The following is a 20,954-nucleotide window of genomic DNA, read 5'->3' as shown; positions in this document are numbered from 1 at the left end:
ATCAGTATATTGGATTTGTTATGCCTGAGGTTAAAGACATGTTGATTACTCTCAATGCCATTAAGTTTAAAATACTTTAGTGCCTTAATGTTTTGACTGTAGTTTATAGTGGAGGACATATGTCTTCCTTATTCTAATGTGACAGGCCAATTCTGACAGAAAAAAAAATGCAACTTATTTAATATTCCAGTGCCTGTCTAATTTTAGGGTTAGATGAAAATAATATTAAATTTCAGATGCTGACAGGTCACATGAACAGAGTTCATAGAAAAACCTCTGAGATATTTTGGAACTATGGTTCTTTTCTCGGTTGCCTTCCTCTAGCTTACATGACATCCTGTAACTCAAATTAAAGAGCTGAAAACAGTAGAAGAAAAAATAAATTGCCTTTTATAGTTTCTATTTGAAATACTTGCAAGTTTCTTATAATTTAGTAAAGCAACAGCTGTATGCATGAGTGGCAGCTTTGAATCCTAGAGCTCCTTATCTTTTTTGGAGTGATTCATTTCAGGGAAAAGAAACTGTACTGTGATAAAAACAGGAAGTTAATTGCTTAGGAAAAAAAATGAATAAAAAACCCAAGAGGCTCTGCAGTGCTTTTTCTGTCATATTACAAGCAATAAACACATATAGAGAACAGACCTGTGGGGCCATTTGGAATATTTTAAAAATGTCAGTGCAAACTTATCTTTCTCTGGTACAAAAGATTCAGATACATGTAGGTGAATAATATTTTCCAGTAACTTCTGCACAGAAGCAGAATGATGCTGCTTGAAAAAAGGCAGTAAGAACATTAAAAATTATTGGGCAGCACTTTGAAACTGTCAGAAAGAATTTTAAAATTACAAAAATTGTGAATGGATGAGACCATCATCAATGTTTACAAAAGGATCAAAGTGATTGAGGACACAAGTGTGACACTTCACAGCAATCATGGTACCAGCAGAGGTACAGGACTTGCTCTGTCCATCCTCTTTCCATAAATTAATCATGAAGTTAATGTTTCAGCATTCCAGTGGGAAAGAAAAACATATGAGAAATTCTGTGTTGGTAGCTTGAGCTGCCCCATTTTCCTTTTCAGTGCGAATTCCGTCTCTTCATCCTGCTCTTTTAAGATAACAGCATGAAATTACTGTCCATTTCTGTGCAGAGCTGAGAGACCTGCACTGAACTCTCAACAAAAACATGGATGTGGATGAGACACATGCCTCTAAACCAGGCTGTTGTTTTATTTGGGAGTTTTTTGGGCGGAAAAGGTTTCTGTGTTTGGAAGATTTTCTTCCCCACTGGAATAGGTTGTGGCTATGCATTTAATAGCTTGATTCTTATTTTTGTCTGTGTTTTGTTAAATCAAACAATTCCCTATGAAAACAACAAGACTTGTACTTCTGTTATTTTAACAATGTGGTATAAGTGGTGTATATTTATAGCCCCTACATAATCACTATACTTAAGTTTTACCTTCCTTAAACTCTGAAAAATTAGAGATTCTAAAACCCTTAAATAAATAATCCTCCTCTGGTCTACATCCTCAGTCATGTTAGGAATCATAGCAAAGATCAAATACATCCAGCCTAACCAGAGGAAGATTTAGTGAAACTATTTTTGCAACTCATGCTTAAAAAGAATTTAAACAAGTATGAGCTTAACAAAGGGTGTGCTTTGGGAGGCCTTCATAAAGGACTGTTTATGTTGAACTGTGTGTATTAAAAAGCTTATTCAGGCAGCAAAATCAAGAAGCATAATTATGTAAGTACGTAACAACTTATCAACTCTTTCAGTAAGGTTCAAGTAAATATGTTAGTGTTTCCCTTTCTCATTTCTCTTACATTTGCCACAGTGGACTTATGCAGTCTTAAAGGCCAGCAATGTGTGTAACATGGGCAGAAAGTCCCTCAGATGTCATAGTGAAACATAATGGAAGATATGGGATTCTCATTTGCCTCTGTGTTTATTTATAACTATTTCCAAAATGCTTACAGCCATACCATCTAAATTAATGTATGCCTTTTATTATTTATGAAGAAATTTTCCAATATTCTTAAGTCAACAATCTCAACAGCAGCAGTGAGAGAAGCCTTTTATCAGCATTCCTGTTCAAATGGATAATTTCTAGTACCCTACAGCTCTTTCTCTTCTTATCTATTCCCTTACCAAGTGGAATACCACCTATTCATACATACTCAGCTGTTCAGTGCCTACCCATCCACAACGAGTTATGCCCAACTTTTTGCATTTCCATGGATCTTGCTGATTTTTAATGGGTTTCATTTTTAAACTGTCTCTTGGCAGTCCCAGAGCGCAGTGCCAGCAGGTGGACTTGTGCAAGCAGCAGGTAGATAAGTCCCCCATGTCTTGTGTCTGTTTGCAAAAGAGACTTCTTTCCATCCCCGCTTTTTTTGTCTCTGGGCAGGAGCTTTCTCCATTAGTCGTATTTATCCTTCCCCATCTTCCTGCTAAGGAAAAATTGTCTGACCACAGAAGCAGAATATTTTTAAGAGGAAAATGTAGCCAGGTTAGATGAAAACAATTCTTCTCATACTCCAGTAGTACAGTTGCTGGTTTCTAGCTCTGAACAGTGAGGCTGGTGCACCTGGAACTTGTTCCAAGAATAGGTTCAACAGTGGGAGCTGCTTTGGAAAATTCCCAAGCCCATGGTCCTCTGCCACTAACATCTCCAGGCAAGGTGGGATGTGGAAACTGAGCTGGCAAATTGACTTTGAACTGTTTAAGATGGAAATTCAACAGCAGGACCTGGTGATTAGAAGCTGTTAGACAGAGTTTCAGCTATTTTCAGGACTTTAATTGAAATTAAATATATCTTTCAGGTTGTAGGGAGATTCTCTGAGGCACCCCCTTTCATTTTCTTCCAAATTTCTATATAGTTTTAGCTTTTTTTAAAGAGACAGCAAATCAAATTAATTGATAATCATACATCAATGCAATAAAATAGCTATTTTGCCTCAAGTTCACCAATCTTAGTAGACTTTATAAATAAATATGGATGGTAAATAAATACTGTTTATATGTAAAGAATAATCAATGAACATGTAAACTACTAAAACTAGGAGGCAAGGAAGAGGATAGTTATTCCACTTTGGAAGAGAAATAATTGACCACAAATTCTTGTTTCTTATATTTCAAAAAAGCTACAGACGCATAATGCAGTAAAATAATAATTTTTCTTGCTTTTTGAAAGTGTGGGTGTCCTCAACAAATGCTAACTCTAGAATGCTAGAAATTTGGATGTTGGAAGAGACTTCCTGGGTTATTAGTTATACAGGATCCAAGTTGCAGCCCCTTTCAGTTTTGTTGGGGCTTGGTCTCTATTTTGAAGGCAGAAATTCTTATACAGAAATTCTTATTCTTTTATTCCTTTATTATAATTTTTTGGTTCTGTTTATGTGTGCATAGCTTGTTGAAGCATCATGAGATGCAATCCCTTACTGTGTTGTTTAAAAGAGCACACACAGGAAGTAAGGATTGTATTAATGCCAAAAATATGTGCCTTTGCAGGTGAATGCCTGCTAGCATTTTAATTTATTGCCAAGTTTGTCTTGGTCTCATTCTACTTGAACATTTTTATCTGTATTATAAAATTCCTTTCTTGTCTTTGATCATTGTTTTCAATCTGATCCCTCTGAACCAAATAATTTGTTGTTGTTGTTGTGTTGGTACATAACCTGATTTAGCTCGGCTCCTTGGAGGTACAGTGGATATTTTGTTGACCTTTCCTTCATTTTTTTTGTTTTATTTTCTTATTTTTTCTCAGCTGTGTTTCCCCCACCCCTTTCAGAGGGTTTCCACAAATGTTTGTTCACGAAAGATTTGGCAGTGACAGTTCTGTTTCCATTTCTAAAACAGATAATTGCTCTGCTGAATTTACTCCTTTGAGCAGAAGATGTTGCATTGTACCCTGAAATGTTTTAACTTTGATAGCACTAAGTTTGGAACCTGGACTTCTTGGATTACTGTTTGCCTAATTCATTTGTGCTTACTCAGATGTCCTCTGATATATTTTGAGATATACAGTACTACCAGAAAGCAAAATTGGAAAGCAACAGGTCAAAATAATAAGTCAAAGGAGAAAAGAGATTAAAAATAAAAGGTTTCTCTAATATGACAGAGAAGCTGTTTGTGCTTTAAGGGTTTTGATCTAGAAAAGCACTGAAATAGGTATGTAACTATCAGAAACTATAAAGTCTAAGCAACTGTGCTTACTAGCACTGCACAACACTAGTGAAATTAAAAGAAATTTTGAAGAAAATATAAGAAAAAAGGGAAGAAAGACATTCCTACTTAAACTATCTCATACCACAATGGAATAGCAGTCTGAGTTAAAATGGTGTAAAAAAAAAGCATAAGCAGGAGTTAAAGGTATAAAATAAAAACAGGGTTCATGTTTGCTGCACATGCAGTATAAAGGAACAAAACACAAGCTTGTAGAACTTAGCTGAAAGTACTGTGCTTAAAATGTTTAACATTTATGAAAGCATATTCAAAATAATAAAAAACTAGGCAGTTGTGAAAATGTAAAGAACACAAAACATGAGTTATTTGGAAATATATTAAGTGTGGGGATATTTCAATTAGCACATAGATAAATACTGTCAAACAATGGTTCAGCACAGGAAATCAATACTTAACCTCTACTTCTGCAGGAATTAGTACATGAAGGCAGTATCTGAAATTCTTTATGTCCTCCCTGGATAATATATTAATATTCACAAAATTTCATTTTGTGCAAAAATATCACAAATGCCAAAATTTTCAATATAAAAGTAACAAGATACATTTCACTTCTGATTCTGATGTGGTTGGTGCACTTTTATCTAATCATTTCACAGCCCTTTTCACACAGAAGAAACTTTCTCTAAACATCTGCAAAATAAATGCTTTATGAAAACTCTCTCAAAAATTCTACCTTTTCATCAACAAGAGTTTGGCTCCATGCTGAAGCCATGTCTAGAAGACTGACTAATATAGCCATATTGTTTCCATGTCCTCCCCATATGTGTGTCTCCAGCCATCTGTTGTCTCTTGGCTTACACCATGAAGTCCTTCAGAGAAGTGGGATTTGTCTTTATGTTTGTACAGCACCCAGCAGAGCAAGGCCTTGGGACTGTGAGTGATACAGTTTAATAACAGGTTAAATTCATAAATAAAATAAATTAAAAGCTTGGGTGAAGTTCCACTGTATTTAATTCAGTGCTCAGAAACAGGGGTTTCTGGTTTAAATGTCACCATATGCTGTACACTATTCTGTGGCTGGCACAGAATATAAAAAAATTATGGGGGTGTCAACCAACATTCAACTGTCAGAGATTCAAGATTATAAGGTTAAATCTTGTATTTAATTCTTGGATTAGAAAATTAAATAAGTGAAACTCCCACAAAATGGAAGGAGTAACCACTGCTTTTGACTTCAGGGGAATTTGCTTAAAATTAAATGAGAAAGCAATTTATGCCTCACATCTGAGTCTTGTTTGACTTGTAAACTGCTACTGACATCTAAAAAGTATACTCTGTGTATAATTTATGAATAAGAATGTCAGTACTGGTAAGACTCTTAGTGAGTTCCTAACTTTAGGATTTCCATATATCAATCTCGTTTTTCCCATTATTTTCCTCTAAATGTTTTGAAACCTCATCAAAATTATTTTCTAATTTGCCCTGCCAATTTGCCAAGAGCTATGGGATGTTTCCTGAGTGCTCTTACTGTGAATACTGAAAAAACTGAAAATGTGACTGGGCAATTTAATATAAGAAAAGTAGCTATTAACTACAGGAAAAAACAAACAAGCAAACAAAAAAAATCCCACACCACCTCGAGCTCAGGACATCACTGCTGTCCAAATCTGTATTGTCTGGAAGAGTATTCTGGGCAGTACTGTTCCATGTTTATGTCATGACATTCTGTTTTCTCCACATTTCACCCAACCCATTATTGACCGGCATCAGAACAGACCCCAGGAAGACTGAGCTTTTCTGCCAGCTCAGTTCTGTCACTGGTTTGGGGTTTTTTTTATGTTTTAAATTTCAGCATTAGTGCTTAAATACCTAAAATACCTTTAAATACTCTTTTCTTTGAAGATAGTTTCTTTTCCACAGCACTTAGCACTTGATGGTGCTGCCAAGTTAATTCTTATTCAGGATTCAAATTTAAGATGAATAGAATTCTGCCATTCTGAGCATTCATGAATGAAATGCTTGGACATACATTGTTGTAAGCTTTGACAACAGAGTTTGCTTTTGGTTGACTTTTCTACTTGGGTTAAACACACAAAAATACAATTTTTCTTTCATCTCCTGAATAGCAAGACTGAAAACTAAATGGTATTGTGAAAGAAAGGCATTACAGTCCTGATTTTCCGTGTTTGTTTTTATCCATTTTCCATAATTCTACACATCATATATTTGGGAGAAAATTTGTTTAAACTGATAAAAGCAATTTTAAGAAAGAGTGGCTTCCTTCCAAAACTGTAGTTCATCAGACCTTGTAAAGGATACCAAATTCCAGTGCCCCTACCCATGTCTGCAAACCATATTGCAGCATGTAAAGCCATGAGCTGTAAAGGGAAAGGATTACAATGCCAAAAGTGTAAAAGTTTCTGTTCTTTACTATACTGACCACTTTTCATTTTTTTTCCTGATGCAGTAAAATTTGATGGAAAATGGGGCATGGGGAAGCATTGCTGATCTCATTATGAGCTCAGGAGAAAAGGAAGGATATAAAAAATTATTTCCATAGCTCTCTTTGTAAAGGTGAGAAGATAGATGAAAGGAAGGGTAATAAAAAACAAAAGAACAAGCTTTGGACAAATGGAGAGTACCAGAACTGCATAGAACGGAGGGGAAATAGCAAAGAAATGTCAAAAAATTAATCATAAAGGAGTTAGTTCTCATGGCAAAAGGAAAAAAAAGGAAATGTAACAATATAAGCAAAGTTCTATATGTGGATAAGAAGAAAGAGAAATATGAGAAACATAAATGTAAGTCAAGTTTTTTGCAGATTCAATCTTGCAAAACTAGGAAAATAGTCAAGAGATGTGTATATGAAGGCACTCAAATAGAATCTTGATTTGACTGGATCCATAAATTCTAGTCTGCTTAATATTGTTAGTGAAATGTAAATCGATGTAGTATCACAAATAAATTACTTCCTTTTCATTCTCCTGTTAAATTCCAGATGTTAATGGTTATCTGTAAGGTTCTACATCATCTGCGAGGTTGAAGGTGTTTCATAGTTTTTTAAGAACCCTGGAGCTGAATTTTCAGAAAGTATTAAGTTGTTTTTCTGCAAGATTGCATATGTCAATTTGCAGATCTTGGTCTCCCATGTCTGATGCAGTGATTCCTTAGTTTTATTTGCTGCTTGATTTGCTTCTCTTCCTCATAATGCAGCTCCCAGTATTAGAAAATATTGAGCTTTACAGAACATGTTGTTTGGTAAATTGACACTGATTTTGTATTTTGGTTGAATGAGTTGGAATCATTCACGTGTTTCAGGTGCTGTGTGTGTCAGGCCAGCTGAAGGGGCAGTTTCAGCTGAAAGGTTGGTCCAGACCCTACTGGACTTCTCCTGACTGAGGTTTGGCCTGTTCAAAGAATTTATAAGTCTCTGTTCATGCATAAGAGAGGTCAAATCAACACTGCTATATGTACACAAAATAAAAATGGTATCCAGGCTACTCATTTTGCTAGCACAATGAAAAGTTGCACTTAGAGGAAAGTGCAGTGGGTATGAGAGCATCTGCACTATGCTGGCCATAAATCAGTTGTTTCATCTAATACTGCTAAAAAATTTGATGTTAGAATACTGAAAAAGGTCATTTTTCCTGAGGGGATTTATGATTTAGCGGCTTACCTGTACAGAGCAATCTTTGAAAGGCACTGTGAAAAGATTAGTCTTAGAAATGTTGTATAGAAGAGACTTCTGCTTAAGCTGCTACTTGGAACAGACAATCACTAGCACTGGGTCAGGTCAGTGACTTTAAATAGAATCTACCTCCTCTGTAATCTCTTCCAGTGCTGCACTGCTCCTCTAATGAAGAATATTTTCCTGATGACCAATTTGAGCATTCCAAGGGGCAGTTTGGGGCCACAGTGCCTTCTGTATCATCTGTGAAGAGTTTGAGTCCATCATCTTTGTCACTTCTTGTAGTTACAGGCTCCCAGTAGATACCCCTTGAGCTCCTCTTCACCAAGATAAACAAGCACTGCTCCTTCAGCCTCTCCTCCAGACCTGTAGGCTTCCCAGCAGCCCTGCACTGGGTCCTCTCCAGTTTTCAATGTCTTTGAACTGCATGCCCAAAGTGTTATTAAAGGCAAGGGCTCACAAGCACTGAGTAGAAAGGGGTGTAATGGCTTTCCTGGATCTGCTGACCACATTGCTCATAATGTAGCTCAGTGCAACTGTTTACATTATTCATTATAAGAGAACTTATCTCTTAGTGGCTCAACAGCCGCTGTAGCCTCCATATCCTTTTCAGCAGATCTGAAACAAAAAGTTCCTTCCCTGTTTTGCGCTTACAAAAATTTCTAAAACAGAAACCTCAGAAAGGCTTCTCTTGCCTAGGCTTCCTGTGTCTCATGGTGTTTGTGAGTTGAAGTTCCACCAGTCAGAACAGCAGCCACACCTCCCAGTTTTGTATCATCTGAAAATCTACTGAGTGTACATTCTGTCTCTTTATCCGAGCTATTGATGAAGAAACTGAACAGTGTCTTCATAACAGTCCGTTTGTACTCATTTCCAAACATCAACTGGACATCAAGCTATTGACTCTGTTCTTTAAGCTTGGGATTCTGAACAATCCAGCCTACCTACAGTCCTTTCAATAAGCCCATACTTCATCATGTTATAAGTGACAACGCTTTTGGAAATGTGTCAAAAGCCTAACTACAGTAAAACTCCATTGCATTCACTTCCCTCCCTTCATCTGCATGCTCAGTCATTTTGTCATAGTGGGCAACCAGGTTGGTCAAGCATGATTTGCTCTTGGTAAATCCTTGTTGACTTTTCTTGATTATTGTCTTGTCCTTTACATGTTGGATATTGATTCCAAGAGGACATGCTCCGCGATTTTTCCAAGGACTAAGGTGAGGCCAGCCATTGTATAGTTCCTTAGATACCCCACCTGACTCTTGTTTAGTATGTGTGTAAAATTAACCTTTCTGCAATCATCAAGGATGTTCTGTAATAGCAGTGATTTTTCACAAGTGGTAGCCAGTGGTGTTGCAATCACCCTGTCAGTTTTTTCAGCTCCCATAAGTGTATCCCATGTGGTCCCATGTGCTTGAACACACACTGCTTCTTCAGGTATTCCCCATCTTATGCCCTTCCCCCCTCCACAGCCATTCCTCTCCTCCCCAAACAGTACATGTGGGGGTCTGGGAAGAGAGTTGGCCTAAGTGACTTCCAAAAATGGATTCAAGTGCTGCAGCCTTTTCTGTACCGTGTGTCATTGTCTTATCTCCCTTAGTTAGCAATAGACCATTTTCCTTGAATCTCCTTCTGCTACTCTGCATACGTATAAGATTACTTCTTGTTACCCCTTAATGTCCCCCATTAATTTTTGCTCCAGATGGGGTTTTGTCCTTCCTAGTTTTGTTCATGTGCCCAAACAATGATTGTGTGCCTGTCCTTTGTTTCCTGCCATTGTTTCCACACATGTGCTCTCCATTTCCACCATTTCCACCTCCATATGTGCTTTTCCCATTTCAGTTCATTAAGAAGCTCGTTAATTAGCCGAGTGGACCTTCTGCCTACCCCGTCTGTATGTGCCAGCTCTTCATGTATATCTGGGTTAGGTCCCTGAATTGTGGCAAAGTCCTCCCCCCTAGATTAGCAAGTCTGTTCACAAAGATTTCTTCCCCATCTTTGCCAGGTAGACCTGTTCTCTAAGTTGTCTGTCCTCATCATACTGGGAGCCACAAGCAAAATAGTTGAAGCCCAGCTAATGCCAGCAAGTATGTAATCATATGTGGGCTCCCTTGTACACCTGCTGCTCTCCAGGCTTTTCCCTTTTTCCATAGGATTGAAGAGAAACACCAGAGGGGTTCCTGTCCCCTTCACCCTTGCTCAGGAGCCCTACAGTCACTTTTGAACTAAAATGATTTCACATGACCCTGTCTTTGGTGAATGCATGAATAAGCAGGAAAAAAGTCAGAACATTAGGTGACCCCAAACAGTTTTTTGTAACACCACAAAGAAAGGCTCCAAACAATCAAGAAACCTCCCTAGGTCACAAGTCAGGCTTGGAGAGTCACCAGCCACACACTGTCACTCATCACTTTCCCTTGGTAGTGCTCTGATAAAGTGTCCAGCCTGAATTCTTCCTCTGAGGGAGCTTGTTCTTACCCTTCTGCTGCCAGAAGTCACAAGTTCACAGTTCCATCCCTCGTATCAGTGCATGCCTTCTTCCCACTGTATCTTGCCTCAGTTGCACCTTTCCTTTCTGTTGCATAAAGTTTTACACCTGGAAAGATCTTGTCAATCAATGTCAATCTTGTCAATCACCCCAATGCAATAAACACACCTGCCTCTTCTTACAACTCCTCACCTGCTGCTGTGGAACCACAACAGAGCAAAGTCCCTGTCAGGGATCTCACTCTCAGAGTGTGCACAGAGGTTGTTACAGCACCGCTGGTGACAGCAGAAGTTGAGGTTACGTGTTGCAAGTCATCACCATTTGGGTGTTGTCTAATTGTGCAAACAGCCCTGGGTCTCTTGTCTGTCAAGTGCCAAGTTCAATGTCTTGCCTGTTTGCCCATCCCATTGCACTCCTTGGTGCCCTTCCCACAGCTGCCAAATAAGTGAGGAACTACAAAGTTCATTTAGCCTTGTGCAAGATTCCCCACTTGGAAAGGAGACCTCTTGCACTGTCTGTGACTCCCTGACCACAGTTCCCTGCTTTGTGCCTGCTGGGTCAGCTGAACACTGCTCCTCCCCATGCTGGTTCCTAGCGAGCGGAAAGAACAGGGGATGTAGTTTAATCAGCGCTGCTCTCACTTGCCAAGAGAAGAGGTACTGTTGTATAACTGAAAAGGTCAGTTTCAGACTCTGTTTGGATGGATTCAGCTGTCCAAAAGCATTTCACGATCAATTTATTGCAGTTCCCAACTACAAATAATTAAAAAAATAGTCTAGGAGACATGGAAATATTTATTACAAGAAGTTAAATTTTCTTATTCACCTGTAGGAGATAAACTGGGGTTCAATTACTGGCTAATGATTTTAGAATTTGATTGTGTTATTTTATAGTAGAATACACAAATATTTTCACTTTTCCCTATCTTACAGCTGCACTTGCAGTGCCAATGGTAGTTTAAAATTTATGGTAGATTATTTCTTGCAGTCAATAGCTGTTTGTACTAGAAAAGGTCCTCTGCAGGAACATCTCTTGAATAGAAATGTCAATGCAGATATGCTTGTACAGGCCGTGACAGAACTGCAGACTTTGAATGAGGTCACTCAGCAATTCTAAATTGGCAAAAATCCCTTTGAGGTCTAAGTGGTCAAAGTATGAGGATAAGAAGAAAAAGGTGAGAGTACATAACATAAAGAAATAGCAAGGAAAAATATTTCATATCTATTAGGTGCAAGGAAAAGGCGTGTAGGCAAAAAGTGATAAAGTGATAATGCTACAGTTACATTGCTTTTTATTCATCAATTGCTTTTGGATTTATGATATATTAGTGCAAAGTTTCCTTTACTTGGTTCTGACTTTGTTTCTGATGGAGATTAATATCACTTATACCTTTAAATCAAGACTGACTCATTCTATTTATACTTGCTGATCAGTTTTGGGGTTTTTTTCATTTGAAAAGTAATTCTCTCTCTAATGCTCCATGATCTCCATCAAACAAGACTGTGATAGAACTGCAAAGCTCCAAAGAAAAACAGGAGGCTAAAAGTTACTTTGGCTTTCTCTGAAAGTATCTTTAATTCAATTGCATACTTAAACAAAAGCCTGCTTAATACTGTTTATGACTTAGCTTTGAAGGAATTTTTCCAAAGGAGTGGTGACCTTCCTCTGTAGTATGGTCTTCAAAGTCAAGACTGGATGGATTTGTAAACCAGCAAACAAACACATTCAAAGAGGAATTCTTAGCTGAGGTAGTTCCCATTGCTTAGACAGGGCATGTATCCATAGCTGGGTACTAATGCTTCTCTTGGGCTTTAAAATCAATTTTTTTAATTCCTATTTTAAATTATACTTGGTGCATATTTTTTTAACCTTAACTTGATAATTTAGAGTAACTGCTTTATACTATGTGTGTTAAAAATAGTTTTCACTTAAATATTTAGTATGATGGTGTCTAAAAGTGAAGTTGGCTGTGAAGACAAGTGTAGGGATTAAATACAGATAGAAGATGATGGATGATTACAAAAATAAGCGTGCCAAAATATATGGCAGTAATGCATCCTTGAGATGCAATCCTAGGTCTCATGAAATATGTCTCTTGAAATTCAAAATAAAAAAAGGGTTTTGAAGGAATAGCTGAGGAAATGACTCTAAAAGAAATTAAAGTTTTTCACATTTGTTGAGTTTTTTCAGCCAGTGCTGTGGTACTGTGTTTGCACAAGTGAAACCAGGTAGGTGGTCTATAAAAGAATCCTGAATCATTAACCTTTCTGAGGTCAATGTAGATAGATTTTTATTTAATTCCTTAGGAAAAAAAAAAAAGAGTAGTACTATTAAACACTGAGAGATTAAAACCAAACCCTATTTCCATGAGGTGACAAAATTTTCCAAGAACAAAGGAATAGAAAAAGTTAAAAGAGGTCTAAGCATTAACCTACTACTTCTAGTCTGCATTATAGAAGTTTTGGGGGTTTTAATGCTAATAATCTCTTCATTGTAGGAGGAGGAATTAGAGGCCCAGATTTCATTCCTACAAGGACAGCTAAACGATTTGGAAGCCATGTGTAAATATTGTGCAAAGATGATGAACACGCATCTTGGTAAGTGCACTACCTTGAATTAACCTGTAAATCTTTGCAAAGGCTCTTTCAGTGTTTGTATTAGAACTAAAACAATATTTATGTAGTACAGTGCATATTATTTTATAAGCCATGATAAAGATTGAATTGATGTACTCAGTTGTTGTATCAGATGCTGCCAGCCTCTGTATCTTTATTCTGTCACACTTTTAAACTTGGGAGTAGGATAGCCACTGATGATACTAATAAGAAGTAGAGGCATTTTAGCACAGATGTCTTTGATTTCTTGTATTATAAGAGACTTGTTGGAGCTCAAACCATGTGAACTTACAGACTTGAAGTCCACTTGCAGTTCAACAGTCCCACAGTGATACTTGATGTGTGTAGTAATAGTTGTATAATTTTCATATACTTCCATTAAATGTAACATTTTTATAATCTACGCTTACCTTTGATATGTTAAAATGTTACTGTAGGCTGGATAGTTTGATATTTTTCTCAGAACAGAAGAAATATAGTAAGATAAAAGTCAAAACATTGGGAACAGAATCTGCAAATACTCCAGTCTGAAATTCTGCCTACATATTGCCAAGACAAATCTTACAAGAGAAAGTAAACAAAATTTCTCACATCAAGCATAAATATTTTTAACCAAGTTTTGATAAAAGTGGTGGTTTTAAACGATGTTGATCTGAACTCTAAATGTTGGTATATTTAGTTATGTGAAAAAGCACCATTGTTGAGAAATCAGGGCAAAACTGCAATAATTTTAAGATTTATTTATGGCCTGCAATATTTGAGCAAAATAAATTAAAGTTGAAGATTTCAGTAGGTAGAACTAAGCATGTGGTATCTAAGTGTGTCAGGCCAGAAAGTTCAAATGTGATAACCATATTATAATTGTATTTTCTTTCATGTGGGTGTTTTACTAGCCACTGTTACAAAGCTAGGAAAAGTTATAAATATTGTATTGCTTGAAAGTTGGGAATTACAGCCTTGAAAAGCCAAGTCTAAACCTCTAACCCTGACAGCTTTAGTCTGATGTATTGTATTGCTTTTGTGAAGGCACATGACTAATGATGAGATTAGAAGCAAGCAAAGGGATAAATTATTAGCTACTGAAATGATGGGGAAAAGATTGCTGTGTCAAGAAGAAAAACTGAAGTTTCTTTCCTCTGGGAAAGAAGACAAGGAGTGTTTAGCAAGGGTATCAGTTCCAAGCATAAACATTTCACCAAACTATAGCTGCACCAGGAATCAGAATAAACCCAGACAAAGCTCCTTGAAGCAGTCTGCCTTTCAGCACTGGATTCATGAACTGAAAGCATATGATCTGTGATTGTATCTAGGAGTTAAATTCTTTTTCCCAAACATATTGGAAATAAAAGCATTTAGGGCCAGTGGTCTCCCAGAAGCACTGTGGAGTGGTTTGTTACCCTCACAGGACCAGGCAAGCCATCCCACATAGTGCTTTGGCTGTGGGGTGTCCTGGCTATATTGTGACACCCCTGCAACACTCTCAGAGCCTGCCAGCCTAGTCTCTTCCATGTCTACTCCCTGTACTTCTTCACAATATTCCTGCATGTCTTGTCAACATCATGGACTATTAACTTTGTAAACTTGTCTTACACTGGTGTGTTTATATCCTATAGAGATTAACAGTTACAAGTGATAAACAGCACAAGAGAGACAGAGACACCGCCAACCTTCACCGCCTCTACACTTGTAGCAAATTTATGAGTTTGGGTATGCCCAAATCAGCCAGCAGATGATCCACATGAAGGCAGGAGGAAAAAAAACCACCACAATTCTTGCTGATGTGGAAAATCCCAGTAGGCTGTGCTAGAAAATGAATTCTCTGGTGCATCATAGAACACCCCCTGAGGAATATTTCCAGAGTCCATACACTGCTCAGGGCTTCAGAGAAGGGCAGCAAAATAAAACCCAAGAGCATATCTGGTTATTTCTAAAGGGAAAAGTTAGCAGGGGCTCCTACATCTGATTGTCCCCCAGGTATCCACTTACCCATGAAAATGGCTTTGTTTCAGAAACTGCAGAGCAGATGAGTTATATCACTCCTCTTGTAAACTGTCAAACACTTAACTTCAAGGATATTATTTCTTCCTCTTGGGCTGATTTTTTCTGACTTCATCACCCAGCTATTGGCTCGTGTAGCATTTTTAATAACAAAGTTGAAAATCCTCATTTAACTTACCTATATGCAGCAATAAAGTAATCTCTCAGCACTGTCTTCGCTTAGTAGAACACTACATTTTATTTTATGTGAGTTACTTTTTAGACCAGATCATTTTTGTGGTCTTCCTTTAAATTCTTCAGGATTTTTGTATGTCTTTTCAAGTGGGTTAATTGTATCAGGACATGCTGTACCAGCGCTGGGCCCAGGAAAGTGGATACTGAGCACAGGGAAGGTCATCTCTCTACTCTCCTGTGGCATTGCTCTTTTTAAACATTTGTAATGCAGCATCACATTAGGGCTCTCTGATACAGTGATAGTTTGAGGTGATAATATGTTATGACCTTTAAAATTTAGTGAATCACAGCTTTCTAAACAGAGGCATTTATCCTGTGGGTAAAATCAGGAAATGTTTATTTCCGCCTGTGTTCCTTGTATTTGACAATATTAAAATTCACTTCTTGCCATTTGGCATTTTAGCTGAATAATTCAGGTAACTCTGATGTACTCAGTTTTCTTCTGCCCTTCTAACTGCAGATATAACCATCATATATTTAATGGTTGTCTAAACTGTTGATAAAAACGTGCAAATATATAAAAGTTGGGGAGTCTTACAGAACTAATTCTTTTAGCAAAGAGTTAGACAACATTTCTGTGAATTATGAATACGTCAGTCAAGCAGTTGGGCCTGCCTTTTAAATTTCATTAAGTGCTTATTGTTAAAAACCTCCCTTTTTTTAGATTGATGCTGTAAACCTGCCTTTTCAGACATTATTACTCAACCAATAGTCTTTTTCTTGTAGGATGCATTGCATTTGCAGGTAACGTTACAACAAAACAATGTTAATTCGGGCTTATAAAAATGCATATCCAGTGATCATTTGCCACAAAATTATCACAATATCAAACAATTACAGAATATTCTTCTCATGGTTTATAATGAGACAGTTGAGGATTTTTGGCTGTCTTTTCTCAGGTTCTTTCCCTTATGAGGGAAATCCAGATGACAGTCAGATGCAGTTACTTCATTACCGAGATGATGTGTTGTAGCTGAGAAATTATCAAAATAACCATAAAATTATCTATGCTGTTTTGAGTATGAGGGACAGAATGGCAGTTTTTATTTTGTTCATATGTTCAGAGATGCTTTCATTAAATGTTTATCTCCTTCTGTAAATAAACCCCCCAGTCTACAACATGGCAACGACATAATTAACTGCTTGTAATATCGGGGCATGTTACCATGGCAATGAATGATGGTTCTGAAATATTGCTACTTAGTGCTATGGGTAGAAATTAGAAATAGGGGGTTCATTATTAAAATGGAGGAAAGTCATTTTGTGATCTTGTTCTCCATCTTAGGGTTGTGCATTAAAAGAGCTTTACTTTTCTTCCCTCTCTCCCTTAACCACTGGAGTACTGCTCGGGAAATTCCTTTTAACACCTCCAAGGACAAATGTCAAAATTTAGGTATGTAAAATGGCAATACAGGGCAGTAGATTTTACTGTTTCTCCCACCTATTTTCACAAGTTTGTCATAGCTTTCAAAAAAAACAAATCCTGTGTTCAATTTTTCCATTATTGAAATGAAGATACATCCAAACTTGTAAACCTGTCAAGTGGCTTTGTTCACAAAATAAATGCAGAATATTACTCAGCTTGTAGTGGAAAAGGATAGTTGCCATAGCTATCACTGCTCCAGCATCATCACAGATACACTTTCTTGATGTTACTTTTTCACAAGCACTAGCCTTTTTCAGGAAATAATATTGTCATTGGTGATTTCAGAAATATGGTAATATTCTTAAGCATTTTTCTTTCTGGGAGATACTCTACTGTTAGTGCACATAAATTCCTCAAGGCTCAATAATTCAGAAAGCTATAATACACCACTTAAGTATTACAATTTTATTACCTGTCATAATGTTACTTCTTTTTTGAAGAATTTTGATTGTTTCCTCCTTTCTTGCACTATGTGAAAATAAAAGCATCAAGCTAGCAAGTGCATTGAGAAAAAGATTTTTTTCCTGGTAACTGGTAAATGTGACATCTGTACGATGTCTTAGAGTAGATAATGAAAAACATGTCTAAGAGACATGCACACAAACAGCACTCAGAGGGCCTTATAGTATCTGCTGGAAGATTCCTCCCTTGTCCTTCACATTGGACATGGGAATGAGTTTGATGTGTTTTTTCAACATGTCTGGAGTGTCTCAAAGAACAAAGCTTTGTTACATCCCAGGCTCAAGCCTGTTAGGTGGCAGTTCAGGTGACACCAGCTAATGACACTGTCATCTGACACCATCTGCTATTCTAATATCTTTAGGGTTTGGACCATGTCCACACTGGCACACAATTAAAGTGCAGCTTCTTAACAAAAAAGTGAATTAAAGCCCTGGAGAGGTATCAGCCCTCCCCCTCCATAGGCAAGTACCAGTATGAGAGATTGTGGAGGTTCTATATTAACTTGCCAGTTTTGCTCCAGAAAGAAAAGTGCTGAATTTCAAAGTGCTGTCTCTTTATATGGGACAGGAACCAATCCATCACCACTATCTCAGACAGAAGAAGCTACCATTTGTTTCCAACATGGTTTTGGACCTCCAAGTGTGGGAAAGTTTTCCAAGTAATTACACAAGTAGCGCAGGAAGTCCTTCTCATGAGAAGCAATTTAAAGGAACATTGGTTCAGTATTAACTTGGATATGGAGATCTTTATATAGAAACTATTTTTTTTGATGGGCAATTTATTAGGTTATAAAAGTAGAGAAACTAAGGTCATTCCCCACTTGCTTTTGCTTAAGGGCAGCACTATATAAATGCAGAAGGTTGCTTCCCCAGCTAGCTGAAATTCAGAAGCAATTTAGCTGCTTTCCTTCTTCACAGAGCCTCAGCTAATAAACCCTGAGGATTCATACCAGTTCTGCAGAGTTAGCTCACAGGGTTCTGCACAACACCCTAGAAATATGTGCAAAGGTACCCAGTTATACCAAGGAAACATAAGTCTGCCTGGTTGTATTAATTTCACCTTCATACTGTTACTGCTTAACTTGAACCAGCTGCCAGAGGGAGATTCAGGTGTGTCTCAGAAATATGTTGCTCAATATCTAGGTCTTTAAATCACTTCTTGTCTTGGAGGCAACATCACAAAAACCTCTTCGGTCTGACCCACATCTAGTAAAGCATCATGGCTTCACTAAGCCAAAGCAAATAAATCCTTCTCTGAGCTTCCCATCCAGGGCTGTTGGCTTTTGCTAGTGGTGCATTTTCCAATTTCACTCCTGCTATCTGTAATATGTTGCTATGTCCTTCACCAGTATTCCAGTACATCTCTGCCCCTCCGTTGTGGATTATGGAAGGGACGTGGAAAAAGGGAAGTTTTCATCTCCCATCCTTCTAAACACCACCAGCATCCTGCCTTTGGGATGGCATGTCAGCTTTCAGCTTTCATAGGTAGCCTGTAAAAAACTGCATGTATTTACAAAATGCCCAGAAATTATGGTATCATGGTAGCAAGAAAAATGAAAACCAATCTTTTGAGAGTTCTTTGGATGGGATCACAGGACATCCCTGCCACAAACATCAAATAGTGCTGGCACTTGTATATTCACCAGCACTTCCTGACATCTTCCAGACAAATATTATTTGGAAGACTTATTAAAAACAGTTCAGAGCCACCTTTTCACTGTGATTATTGCAAACACCATGAGCAAGGAAGAAAAAAATACTAAAATAAAGAAATAAAAACTTACAGGATATAGCTGCTAATATAATTTTAGTTGTGTGAAATAGCACTTTTAAAGGTTTAATTAGACTGATTTAATTCCTTCCTCTTTTATCAGTCAGTGCAATTGTTATAAGGATGCATTTTATTTTAAGGATCATTTACAATGGGGAAAGGAGAGGAGGAAGTTGATTTAATGCTCAGTATTTAGGGATTGACATACTGCCCAATATAGATCTGGACACAGTGCTTGTTAAATGTATGCAAGATAGTACTGAATTCTTGTTTTATGTGTCATGTGATGAGATGAAAGGTTATGACATTTTTGTAAGGATAAAATGAAATGGAAATTATTTTGCTGCCCTGTGCTGAAATGAAATACTTCAGCATTTGTTGAGGAAGTAAATGCATTAAATGAGTTCTCTTATGCTTGGGACATAAATAAAATAATCCATGGTTTATAAATCCAGTGTGATTAGAAATGCTATCAGTATAAAAGGCCACATCAAACACAGGCCCATGAGTCTAAGGGATTGCTGTATTTGGTTCAGAATAATGGTGTAAAATAACCTACAAAAACAGCATATAAAGAAAGAACATTAGCAAATTTATTAAATCAAATGTAGGAATGCTTACTGGGAAATAAGTATTTGTTGCATAGCATAGTATACAACAAATATTTGTTGTACAGACTTACTTTCAGACTGTCACTTCTGGTCATTTTACAGATACATATATATATAATTTTTTTTTTTTTAACATATGAAGAATAAAAGTGTAATTCTTCATGTTCCATGGATTTTAACCACCTTTTTGTCACTTAAGGGTAGCTTTTAAGGTCAGAAACAACTGGTTCAGAGCAAGCCTCCTTTCTTTCTATAACAACTGTGCCAGTCCTGAAAGTGCAGCTGTGGTAGGCACCTACAGATGCTTTCATCCCAGTAGTCTGACTGAAAAGGAGATTAAAATAATGAAGCTTACACAGCCCCTCATTACCCAGTTAACAGCTTTCCTTGCAACTTTCAGTGAATTCCCGTTGCTTCCTCCCTGCTGCTCAGTGAGCATCTCTCTTATACTGAAGTACACTGACAATCCACCCTCTCCTCTCCTCTCCTCTCCTCTCCTCTCCTCTCCTCTCCTCTCCTCTCCTCTCCTCTCCTCTCCTCTCCTCTCCTCTCCTCTCCTCTCCTCTCCTCTCCTCTCCTCTCCTCTCCTCTCCTCTCCTCTCCTCTCCTCTCCTCTCCTCTCCTCTCCTCTCCTCTCCTCTCCTCTCCTCTCCTCTCCTCTCCTCTCCTTCCCTCTCCTCTCCTCCACTCCTCCGCTCCACTCCCCTCCCCTTAGGCAGTGGTTTCTCTTCCAGTTCCAACTTTAAGGAAGTAAAACCTTAGCTGAAGCAAAATTGTTGTAGAACTAAATTGTTAGTTTCCCCATTATTTGCATAAATATACAGATATAAGGTATATGTTAAGCATAATCTGCTTACTGTGTGTAAATTAAAGTTCACAGCTAAGAATTGATTGTGTCTTTGAGCAAGAGATGGACAAAATTACTTCATGACCCTACCAATCTCCTTCTTTGTACATCTGTGCCCTACTTTGGGTTGATGATTGGTAACTTTTTACTACTGTTTCTGTGATGTCACAAGCATTACCACACTTCAAATATTGATGAAGTGTTGGTGCTCTGCACAACACGTGAATCAGAAGTATAAATACATCACTTATATTCAACACTGTATAAATCATTTATATTCAAATAAATGACATGAAGAATGCAGTGTTTCACAGATAATTTCAGATTTTTAGGATCTTAAGTTCTTTAAGTCTCAAATGTTGCTAAGTGGTGTTTTTAATATGATGTGTGATTGTTACTAGAAGTGTTGGCATTCACAGTGAGGTAAATGAAAGTCTACTTAGCAGTGTTGCCTTCATCAACACTTAGATCACAAACACTATTGTTTTAGAAGGGAATTTAACTCCTCTCATTTGTATTTTTAATGCTGGAAGGAAAATGCAGTAGTTGGAAATATCCTGAGTTGCATTATTAAACAGCAATATCACTATGCCATACAACATAGTCTTTCTAGAAAGGCCA

The 20,954-nt window shown here is 37.5% G+C and overlaps 1 protein-coding gene across 7 annotated transcripts in view; it reads left to right on the top strand.

Annotated features, from left to right (window-relative positions):
• Window positions 1-20,954, top strand: part of TBC1D5 (TBC1 domain family member 5) — a 318,058-nt gene that overhangs the window by 280,266 nt on the left and 16,838 nt on the right. For 5 of the 7 annotated variants that reach the window (XM_071429303.1, XM_071429304.1, XM_071429306.1 and 2 more), the window contains 2 exons: window positions 9,067-9,099; window positions 12,868-12,967. In XM_071429303.1, the coding sequence (XP_071285404.1) occupies window positions 9,067-9,099; window positions 12,868-12,967 (133 nt within the window). The remainder of the gene's footprint in view (window positions 1-9,066; window positions 9,100-12,867; window positions 12,968-20,954) is intronic. The other 2 variants (XM_071429307.1, XM_071429305.1) reach the window with 1 other exon arrangement.

The sequence above is a fragment of the Agelaius tricolor genome, unplaced genomic scaffold (genome assembly GCF_023055355.1).
Source record: "Agelaius tricolor isolate 1412-34295 unplaced genomic scaffold, bAgeTri1.0.p SCAF_6, whole genome shotgun sequence".
Taxonomy (NCBI): Eukaryota; Metazoa; Chordata; class Aves; order Passeriformes; family Icteridae; genus Agelaius; species Agelaius tricolor.
Note: the sequence above shows the minus strand (reverse complement) of the source record. Positions and strands in the feature narration are given on the sequence as shown.